Source organism: Citrus clementina, unplaced genomic scaffold, assembly GCF_000493195.1.
Source record: "Citrus clementina cultivar Clemenules unplaced genomic scaffold, Citrus_clementina_v1.0 scaffold_2, whole genome shotgun sequence".
In the NCBI taxonomy this organism is placed as follows: domain Eukaryota; kingdom Viridiplantae; phylum Streptophyta; class Magnoliopsida; order Sapindales; family Rutaceae; genus Citrus; species Citrus x clementina.
Genome location: NW_006262688.1, coordinates 34,123,933 through 34,135,900, shown reverse-complemented (window position 1 = coordinate 34,135,900; position 11,968 = coordinate 34,123,933). Strand labels below are relative to the sequence as shown.

Genomic DNA, 11,968 nt, shown 5'->3' with positions numbered 1-11,968 from the left:
TAGACTTGTCAGTAAAATGTCAATTTCTTGTGGGATAGGACACTATCTCTCAGCTCTATCTATAATTTCTCATCCAAACCGCTCCTCTGAGGGGTGAAATTATGTAATTGCTCATCTGATAGCCACACAGGTCAAGTGGCAGTTGCATTTTGGTACTAATAGATTTGGACTGGCACAGAAATTAACTTCAAGCAGGGCCAACTTCAGACTGATGGCAAAAATACTCCTTATACAATCTCATGTTAAAGCCTCTCTATCATATGTGCATGTCATCAAGATATGATATCATGTTATCTTCACCTACCTAACGATAAACTTAACCGAACATTTATTCTGGCTATTTAATTGATCCATCAATATGGATCTACAACATCTATTAAAAGAATTTAGTTGTAGAAAAATTCTGTACAATTCCAAGGGGAGACACTCATTAAATAATGTTATAGGATATTGAATTGCCCTACAACACTGTGTAAACCTCATCACATAATTCAGTGTATGGTGAGGAGAAAAAGATTAAAAAAAAAAGTATAACACCTGCCTAGTTGTTTCTCTAATCAACATTAATTCTGTAATCTCGTCAATCATCAGGGAAACCTAGAAATCTGTTTATAAGCTTGGCAACTGGTGTGGCATCACCAGGTTGGTATGGTAGGAGAGACTCCAAATCCATACCAGCTATAACCTGATGAAGGGATTGAGGATGAGCACAATATAAATGCTTCCTCGCTGCTAGTTCTTCTGCTAGCTCACTCTGATGATTGTCCATTAAGTCTTCATTCACCACCACTATCAAAGGTTTACCATGCCGTAAGGTCTCAAATATGCTCCCTGACCCTGCAACACAAGAGAGAATTATTTTAGGAGCTTGCTCCTTTGTGTTTGTTTCATTCTTTCCCACACATCAAGAACTTTAGTTAAAATGACAGCAATTGCACTATCTCATGACATCAGGCCTAAAATAAATAAAGCCTATTGGCTAGAGTGCTAATATCTGTTTTCCCCTGCCTGTAAAAGCAACGAAAGAAAGGAGAGGACAGTGAGATGAGGTGGAGGGAGAGAACTAGCCTATACTCTAGTATAGTACCCTAACCTAACAGAACTTGCCTAATTTTGCTCTGCAGACCATGATCCATAAATTGGGGGCTTTGTTTTTTGGGAATTTATGCTATTTTATTGTTGTCAAAGTGCAATAAAAAAAGAACAATGTGATGGGAAGGATACTGAGTTCAATTCTTACTACTGAATGAATTATAAAGATAATTTGACTGAGATCGCACAAGAATGCACTCTTCTCAAAAGGAGAAAAAAAGAAGGGATCACCAAGCATACACATCTAAGAAGGAGAAAAGTTATGTAAATATGTTTGCTCTATACTCATCATATGACAAGGTTCTACGCCATTTGAATATAGAAAAAGCCCAATCGATTTATTTAGGATTCAAACTCAAAAATCAGCAGTTGTCAGCCATAGACCATAGGAGTCTCTGAGCTAGTAATGTTGTCTTCCCATCAGGGCAAAACCACTGAAGTAAGACAAGGTCATTGACTCATAATAGGATAGAAGTCGAGAAGCAGAGTAGATGATGGCACAAACATCACCATTCATGGATTCATTTCTTGTGTTTAAGACATTTATGGCTGGTAATGACATCTCCTTGAACAATCTAGCTAACAACGTGCCCAATTTTCTGATTTTTTTTAACCCACATTTTTCTGATATTTATAGATCTTTGCAAATCAAATAAAATGGTAAGTGTTTACAAAATTATCATCTACTTCTCTCCAAACAATGCCCAGTGGATTTGATACGGTCAACATGAATAATAAAGAAGCAATGTAGCATAATGAAAGAGCGAGAGAGTATTAAATCTTAGGAGGAAATTAAAAATAATAATTAAGATAAAAGGAGACAAGGAAAATGAAGCAATCTGTCAACATGAATAATAAAGAAGCAATGTAGCATAATGAAAGAGCGAGAGAGTATTAAATCTTAGGAGGAAATTAAAAATAATAATTAAGATAAAAGGAGACAAGGAAAATGAAGCAATCTGTCGAGAATTTACCGGCATGACTGATTACAAGAGATGCAGACCTCAGATGGTCTGCAATGCTTGACGAAAAAGTAAAGTAGTCTACAGCCATGAGGCCATCTTCTCCAAGGGACTGTTACAGAATAAACTCATCAGAATTTTGATAATATCATGGCAATGGAAAAATTGTAAATCAAAAGAAAAAAAATCAATCTCTTGGACTAAAAAATAGCAATCTTAATGTTTTTTAATTTCCATTTAAATACAACTTACTAAAGTGGATTTTGTTAATGCAGCAAGAGAGCTGGGACAAAATTATACACAAATCATTGGCAGATTCAACTAATAAATGGTGGTATTACAACAACAATATCAATATATGGCAGATAATTTATCATTTTATATCAAGTTAATTGCCATCAGATCAAATTTGGCTTTGGTCTACAAACCAAACTTCATGTGTGGAGTCATTGTCAAATTTGTTTAGAAAAAGAGGGCTCAATGACGCCGGGCAGAAATGATAGTAGATTTCGTTCTAGCGTATGTTTTTGATAACTCAAGAAGGAGGGCTCTCACAGAGTAGAAATATCTCAATTGAGAAATACTGAATATTATTAATGAAAAGCTTGTGTAAAGAAACAAGCATAACAAACCTATTTATACTAGTTAGGATTATCTTATTCCTAATAAAATTATAATTCCTTATAAGAAAAGGAATATGACTTAAATAACAAAATATAAAGCAAATCCTAATCAAACTATAAAAAGGAACCTAGACTGATACTCCTACTATGACTCTTACTTGTCCTAATCACTCAACAACCTCAAATGAACAAAAGGATTTGCTCTTCCTAATAACAATGCCTAGCGCCTATAAAATTTCGGTAATGGAAGAACTCCATAACCCCTATCTTGGAGCTCTTAGGTTTGTTTCGTATACTAGAAATGCAAGCATCTTTCTCCTTCCCCCTAATTCCTAGAGTTGAGATATTATAAGTATAGCATTAACCTCAATACTCCTAGAGTTGATATTATAAGTATAGCATTAACCTCAATCTAAGGCTTGACGGCACAAATCTTCAATAGCTCAATCGCTGAAACCTAATTGTTCTAAGCACAAATCCTCTTTAGAGGATTCTGATAAATTCCAATATTTATTGCTTTCTTGTACCTTTCAATATATTTTAATTCCACCCATTACAGAGAATTGCATGAAATCACAAAACATCATATATACTGTTGAACTTGTTCAACTTAAATTCAAAGAAGCAATAACCCAGCAACTTAATGCAATGCTTTCTTTAACTTTTCAACCCACCTGTAGTACAAAATTTAATGAGCTTTACAAACATTTGAATTCCGTTTGTAAATTTCACCACTAGGCTTTCAGCAAAAACGTGACAGCTTCCACTTAATGATACAGCAGCCTAATTCATATAACACAAACTACACTTCTTTGAAGCTTTTATTCATATAACACAAAACTACACTTCTTTGAAGCTTCTCAAAAAAAAAAAAAAAAAAAACCTTTGACTCTATGATAAAGCAACAAATTCAAACTCCTCAATAAAACACTATTTAGAATCTCCATTTCATCCTCACAAAACACTACTTTACATTTGATTTAAAATAGCAATAACAAAAATTAGTGCAGTGAAACAAAAAAGAAACAAATTGCCATCAGGGAAATACCTTAGTAGGTACATAGGTTCCTCGACCCATTTGAATGAGAAGATGGGTATATCCTCTTCTTGTCAACTCTTGTTTTACTTCTAAAGTATCCACCGCTTTCACAAGAGCATCAAAACATGTTGTTCCGACTGTTACGAACACAATTCTCTTCAAGCTCACACTATCCCTAGTATCTCCCATCTAGAATTTCTCGTTATCTATGATTCGGTTTTGTCCAAAATGTACACCACCACTAAGCTTTACAACCATCAAAAACAACAAAAATCGCTTATAAGTAACTTAATCAAATAGAAGTCCCAAACTTTGCACTAAAGCGTCCTAATTTATGTACATATAATGTGATAATTGTATCTGACTCATTTGGTATTTCTGAACAAATATTTTTTCAACCAATGTGTAATTTTTGTACAGCGTAAAATGTTACTGCTTGAAATTTAAAATATTCAAAGCCAAAGACAAATCTACAAGTCATGTAAGAAAAATCATTAGCTTAAGTTTATCAATTTCACCATCATCATCAAAAACCCATCATCGATTTCATCTAAACAGCAGTTAAAGCGAGGAACTGAAGGTAAGTACCTTTTGATGACAGCCGTGAACCCGTAGCTTGGCAAAATAGCAAGCACAGTCGGCGATTGACTGGCAACAACCGTGGTGAGCGATCCAACAAACAGCACGCGTCACGCGGCAGCAGTAACAGAGAGCAGCGGTGTCAAAGGGCGGCCGTTAAGCCTGTTTGCAACGGCAGCGTGTGTTTTGCATTGAAAATTAGAGTTTTTCCTTGGCGTTGTGGTCTCTGTGCTCTGTTTTGTTTTGATTTACTTTGTTTTCATTTTTTTAAATAAAAAAATGAAAAAATTCAGGTCCAGAATCCGGATAAATGGGTTCACGGATCCTAAATGTAAAAGACATAACCGAGTTGGACCAATAAAATGGTACTTTTATAAAAATAGTTGGAAGGGATAAATGGGTCTGTAAAGAGAGGCAGGCTCAAAGTCCATAAAATGGAACAAGTCCATAAACATGTTGCAAATACAACCCAAAGGGAAGACGAATTCATCGAAACGACTCTACTTTTCCCACTTATTTTCTAAGCATCCAAACACAAATAAGAAAATTAAGCATCTATAGAACATGATGAAGCTTGTTTTTGGGTCCATCAATTCACATAAAGTTAAAAGTTCTTTATATCATGTATTTGAAAGGCTAAAATGCATTTTAATTGAAACATATTCGCAATCACAAACCTAACACCAATAATGATTTAGAATAGCAATAACAAAAATTATTGCAGTGAGACAAAAAAGAAACAAATTACCATTTAACTAAAGCAGGGAAATACCTTAGTAGGAATTAATCGAGCTTCATTAACGTTAAAATGTTTCGTAAAACTTCAAAACTTAATGGTGGAAAATCAAAATTGCCAACTAGCACAACAAAAATTTGAAAATGGTTATTTGCATAACGCAAATTTGCTATCTTATTCATCGAACAACATACAAATATTACAAATACTTTCAGTTCATGGACAACAAGCAATTGTCAATTAAACTATCATATCAGTCTACTAATAACTCAAAATTATTTGTTCAAATTACACAAATCGAATCATTTTCAGATCATTCAAGTTAATATCAAGTGCTTCGAATTACAATAACTAGAGCAATTCAAAAGCTTTTATTCTTTTATACGTCAATGGTTCCGAATAAAATAATGTTAGAGCAGTTGGTTGTTTTTTTGTTTTTGTTTTTGTTGGGGGGGTGGGGGTTGTGAGGATAAGAAATGGTAGATTTATTAACAACATTCAGCCACCTATTTCAGCATCTGTCTGTCTATCAACTATCTAAGTGACTAGATGAGCTATTGGCTCATACAAGACTGCAAGTAGCATCATCGCTCATATAAAGCACTTGTCTAAACGACTTTTGTGCAGCTGAAAAGCAGGAGTCACCCAGGCTCCACAGCTGCACTGCAAACCTGCCCAGTTGAAGGAACCTAGCCGGGCCTTGCACCCCATGCACTGAAGTTTCTCTCCCACAAAACCTTCTTGTACGGATTGCATCCACTTCATGGACTCCACAAATAAGGAGGAGCATTCTGCTGGTTCGTTTTCCATCTCACTTCTCTTTTTCCGTTTGAAGCATTGTTCTCCTTTTCCTTGCTCATGGGGAACTATGTTCTCCTCTGCAGCAACAAGTCTTCGACATTTTTTACAGCGATATATGGCCTGGGGTTTCGGAACATGCTGTGCCGAATCAGAGATACTAGTTGCCGCAGTTTGCATATATGCTAACCAGATAGTTTGAACAAACTCTCCACTGCCAAAACCAGAAGGAAGAGAGATATTAACATAAACACATGAGGACTTTTTTGAATTTTAAAAAAAAAAAGTTGTTGACTCATAACTTCCATTAACCAGGAGAAAAGACAAAGAAGGGAAATGAAGAAACTGGAACAAGAATACAGAATAAAGATCGATCAAACAATGATTAACTACTTGGATGCAGCAAAAATTCTTGGTGGTTTCAAGAACTGGCCTTCATATGTTGAGTATTCACAAATCCAATCTACGGATAATAACTAGTACTGAAGGGAAATATAAACACCAACTAAGTCTTAACATCAGGAAAAGAACTTTTATCTCTGTTCGAACTAGTATTCTCCGCATACCATCTCTGTAGCATTTTGAATCATGGAAGTAAATTTTATGTTGTTCTAAAATTTAAATGTTTAAATGCTACGACTTTGCAAGTAGGCCGTATATTCTAACTTGGCACTATTCTTTTTTTTTTTTTTTTCACAGGCAGAAAGAAAATTTAAGTGGAACGATAATAAGAAGAGGATCATATAATTAATTGATATTTTCAATGCTCAACAAAATATTAGTGCCTAAAGCCCCCAGTACTAAGAAAATTATCACAGGAAAAAATTCCAAATAGACATCATTAGTTGTGCTTTTTTATCACCGAAACCTCTTTTCGCAAATTGAACATCGAATCGACTCTGTTAAGTTTTCATTCATTATTCAATTTTGGGAAAACCATTTAGAAAAGAGGTACTACCATCTCCATCTTTCTGCAATGAATTAACTCATTGTATTTTTACGTAATATGTACCCAAATTAACTTAAACCCAAGACCTAAAGAAATATCAAAGACATCCACCACCCACAAAAATAATAATAATAATAATAATATTTGTCGAAATTGTTCGCGTAACCTAGCAATTAACTAAACAAGTAATCGCGCCCACCTCGTTTCAGACACAATTTTTTTAGGCGTTTAAACTGTTATAAGAAATTCCTGTTTCGAAGCTTCGTACAATAGATTAGTTGAAATCGCATTTAAGATACTAGAAATACTTGAGCACCAGAAGTTTCAAGTTTAAGGGAATGGATGGAGCCTGGAGGTACCTTGTTCGGAGGAACTCTTTCAAGTTTCAGCTAGAGCCAGACTCGGCGACGGTGCTGCTGCGCCTGCGTCATTCATTCATTATTCACTCCCATCTTGAAAATCTTTTGCTTTGATCCTATTTATTTGGAAGCGGCTATGGCAAAGCCTTTCTAGTTTCTACACGACGCCAGTCCATTTTGAGAGTTTTTTTTATGCGACGGACTGAATTTGGGCTGAAGCCCGCCAGCTAATTTGCTTGACCTGGTCCGAAAGATCCGCCTTTATAGCGATCGGAGCGGGTTCGGGTTAGTTAACACGAGCGATGCGAAACCCATAAGTCCGCTTGTTTTTATTGGTTTTGAATTTCTAAAAATAAATAAAAGAAAATTTGTTAATTCTACGGTGAGCCCGTGACTATATACAAACACAGTGCGTAGATACAGTATCTCACGGTCGTAGTATTTTATTGACTTTTGACTATCAGATTATAGGATATAATACCTTAGTGGTATATGTAATAACTGGATCTTATATTAATTATGTAAGATTTTGCATACCACTCAATTGGTCGAGTGGTGGGTAGTGGACAGAGCACTAGTTCTCTGACTTCTAAAAGATTTTTACTAGAATCAAACGATAATGCTACAATTTTTACTTAGTTTCCTAAACATTACAACCCCAAAATAAGGTGGGATTTAGTCATTCATGGAATAGAGTAGAAGTTAGTGTTTTATAGTTATAAATTTAACTACATATAGTAAATGAAACCAAATATTTTAGTAAAATATAAAGGAAAATCAATTATCATACATGCATATACTCGCAGACATAAAAATTAATAATATAGTATAGGTCCGCAGGTCGCACACACTCGGTGGCCGGATCTTCAACATATATAATCGTCGATAATTCAAGTGAATCTCCTTGTCGTTCACAGGAGCCAAGTTTCACGAACACATTCACCAACTTTCCACTTTGGTTAGCTTTAATGTCTTAAAGCACAATAAAAAATTATAAAATCCTCCCACACAGTGATACCAACTCACATAAAATGAGCGACCAGCCAAGACTACACCACGAATCTCACTCCCACCGGCAACATCTTTATGTATAGCATATAATCCAAATAAACCTTCGCTGAGATGATCTATGGTACAATTCCGGTTATGCACTCAAAGGTTTTCTTGTAAGCCGAATCTTCACTCATTCCATTCTCAGTGTACTTTCTGAATAAGGACTCCACAACTCCATGAACAGCACCTAGCAATATGGCTACAATCCCACGTGAAAGCATAGTAAGAGAACATAAAATTAATGAATCAAACAAGAGAACGTCTTTGCTAGAGTCACATAAGCTACTGAGCTTACCTATTCCCCAAAAATGTCGCTCTTGTACTCCTGCTCCAATGTAATGGTCCCAGTGGAAAAGGTGAAAGGCGAACCCTAAGCAATTGACCGACCCAAGGCAACATATATAGGTGGCCCTACCATCAACTTCTTGTTCAAGAAAAACAAGACTGCCAGTTTGCTATTTAATGACAGGATATGGAAGATCAGAAAGATATAAACCTGATGGACAGCAAAACTGGAATTAATTCCCGCTCTACTTCTCTCTTTACCCTGAACATAGAATTTCATAGCTAGCTGAAGGCCCCGACCCCTTCGGCCAAACCGCAATAAAGCCAATGCTCTTTGGAAAATAAAGCCCTAATGATTATAAACTACCAAAAGAAATCCATGGGAACGGCCAAGAACGTTGTTTGGTTTCATGTGGGAGAAAAATCTTCTCATAATTATCTTGTACTATATCCCTTAATTAAGACTGTTAATTTATTGAAGTTTCACTGTAGTTTTTATCTTGTACTAAATCTTTTATCACGTAGTAATTATGCATTATTTTTTGTGCACCTATGACACATTACTCTTTATTCTTTAAAAAATAAATTAATACACTTCAACGTTTCCTGAGTTATATCCCACCATTTCAATGCGAGAAGGGCTTATGTTCTAACCAAGATAATGAGACAGTCGTCCAAAATGATACTCTAATCATGCAGTAGAATCAGTAACTCTCATTACAGCGTCGGCGCAGTAAATTTTATTGTGGAATACATTAAATTTAATATTAAAAATATCAATAAATCACCCATTATTACTTTGCTAACTCAGCGTCGTCCCACTAGTTTTTTTCCTCTCGAAGCATGGTTATTTGTGCTCAAGCACGTGTAGTCTAGTTTGGATGAAACAAAGACGAGTTTGAATAATGTGTTTGGATCCTTTGAGAGAAGACCAAGTTGGACGAACTCACTCTTTTATCTTTTGAATTTTCGAAAAGTGACTTGGCTTCTTTCAAGAAAACAATAAATAAATTAATTAATTAACTAAAAACATTTGGCTCGCACCAAATAGGCAATATATGTTATAGTAAGTTTTTTTTTTAATTATTTTTAACATTTTTTTTATATATAAACCTACATTTTTATCCTCATTAATATTAAAGAATTAAATTATTTACTGTAAATAAATATTTTCAACTTACTTATATACTTAAGGAGAGAAACGACGGGGTAGTAGAGTCCCCACTTGGGGGAACCGCACTTTAGTGAGAGCCAATGCTTGAGTGCCTCTGTGACGTGATAAAGTCACTTGAATAGGAAAAAAATGTTTTTATGTTTCAACATTCAACGTAATTAATATATAGTAAAACGCAAGTTTTGTGTACTTACTCTAAATAACCTTTTCAATTACCCTTCAAATTTCATTTATAAAATTTAGTTAAAAGTGTCAGTAGTTTGCCATCAAATAATCAAATAAACAGAAATTTTTTTTAATCCCCAAGGGTTTTCGGGTGTTTTTCAGGGGACATCCAAGGTTTCCCCCCCCCCCCCCCCCCCCCACCCTCCAAAAACCAGAAATGTGGGCAGTAATTCTAACTAGATTCTTAATATAGTTTTCGATCAATAATTAATATAAATGTGAATATTTAATTAAGAAAGCACCAATTGTTAGTAGTTATAACTTTTCTTTAAGATCTTATTTCTCACAACACTTAAATTACCGACTTCTTTTTGTGTGATTGTGATTATAGATAAAGTGAGGAACTCACGAAATTTTTTGAAATAAAGATTAGGACTTAAGAATCACCCAACCGTAAATTAATAGCATTAGAAATCAGGATAAATTATGACATATGAAGAGACTTTAACCATTATAATAAATTTTGGTTATTGATGCAAACAAGTCAGGATTCAAGGAGAAATAAATATATTGGGAAATGCATTTTTTTAAGTTGCGGACAAAACACATTGTGCTATATTTCAACATAAGTTAATAATATAAAAATTTAAAAAAAGGTGGGTGATTAATGAACGAACGTTTAGACAAATACTCGTGATAATTTAATTTGATGGTCTTATCTTCAGTTACTTGAATCTAGACGAACCCCATCAATTCAAAACCCTATTTTGATTTTAAAATGAGAAAGTGCTATTGTTGGAAACTAATGACCACTTCAAGAGTAGACGATGACAAGGCAAGAAGGCCATAACCTATTAAAAGCAAGTCTTCCCAATAAAATACAATGAGCTTCTTGAAGCAAAGGTTTGATTTCGCCCATGTCGTTTTTAATCAATTGTTGTTGAATATTGATGTCGATGGAAGTTGTTAATGCCTGATAAGAGAAGATTGGCTTTCATAAAGTGATGGGGCAGCTTTTCTTGACGTCCAAATATTATTTTGTCTTTTGGCCATAATTAAGAAGACATCAAAAGAAAACACATGTTTTGTGCCCAAAAAATGACAAAGAAGTTGAGAGTTCCAAATCAATATATATCCAATAGATAAATAATGCCTAACCAAATGGACTATTAGAAATATATTATAAATGTAGAAGTTTAGTCCTATTAAAATATCTTTTAATAATGATACAATTATTAATAATTAAATGAATAAGCAGTGATACACATCTCAATCTTTTTATCTCAAAAAATTATCTTAAATGATGTAGCATTCATCAATTGGTTAGTGAGATAATATAATTAATTTACTTGGATCTTGTCAAGAATTACCAACAATTCAATTAATGACACGTCATTTGAGATTAAATTTGGGATTAAAAAATTTAGGATGTGTATCTTTATTATTAAATGAATATCTGGTATAAGTTGAGCTAACAACTTACATTATATGAATTTGAATTGATTAAAAAGTAGAAGCATTTAAGAAATGCGGACCTTGTGATATTTTTATTCAACCAATCCTTCATATTTTGTAAGCTATCAAATAGTTTATGGGTCCATTTGGGATTTGAGGAAAGCTATAAGCGGCTTCTTTCATTAGTTTTGGCAATCCTTCATGATAAAATTAGTTGAATTAAATATTTTTTGACCCACATGATCTATTTTTATTATTTTATATTTTCATTCAACCAATGAATTAATATCAAATCAGTTTGTACAAAATAAGTTTGTGGTTGTATCATCACTCTTTGGCAAAAATGACGTACGGTAAAATTCTTTTAAAAGCGGCATATTTTATGATTTTCTCTATTTTGACATTAATTTTTGAAAGTATGAATCAAATAAGTCTTCACACATTTGTAAAGTTCTTATATAAATAAAAGGTAATTGAAATTTATTTCAACTTTACTAATTATATAATAAAACAACACTTTCTTAATAAAATTTAGCAAACGTATGTACTATACTTTTCCAAACACACATCAATTGCAACACAATTTACAAATATCAGTCAACTTTTTTAATCAGTAACTTATTTAATCCGCACAACAGAAATAATTTATTCATCAACCACTACAATCTCAAATTGGCTTATATAAAAACTTATACTTCC

At 33.9% G+C, this 11,968-nt stretch overlaps 2 protein-coding genes across 2 annotated transcripts; both read right to left on the bottom strand.

Moving 5' to 3' along the window:
• Positions 1-340: 340 nt before the first annotated feature.
• LOC18052815 (UDP-N-acetylglucosamine transferase subunit ALG13 homolog) lies at positions 341-4,849 on the bottom strand. The gene is made up of 4 exons (XM_006449431.2): positions 4,305-4,849; positions 3,726-3,962; positions 2,067-2,166; positions 341-837 (listed from the first exon to the last, which is right to left on the bottom strand). The coding sequence occupies exons 2-4, from the start codon at positions 3,903-3,905 to the stop codon at positions 581-583; spliced, it is 537 nt and encodes a 178-aa protein (XP_006449494.1). The 5' UTR covers positions 3,906-3,962; positions 4,305-4,849; the 3' UTR covers positions 341-580.
• Positions 4,850-5,501: 652 nt separating this feature from the next.
• LOC18052814 (probable inactive dual specificity protein phosphatase-like At4g18593) lies at positions 5,502-7,277 on the bottom strand. Its single transcript, XM_006449429.2, has 2 exons — positions 7,138-7,277; positions 5,502-6,043 (listed from the first exon to the last, which is right to left on the bottom strand). Exon 2 carries the CDS (start codon positions 6,007-6,009, stop codon positions 5,623-5,625), a length of 387 nt encoding a protein of 128 aa, XP_006449492.1. The 5' UTR covers positions 6,010-6,043; positions 7,138-7,277; the 3' UTR covers positions 5,502-5,622.
• Positions 7,278-11,968: the final 4,691 nt, after the last annotated feature.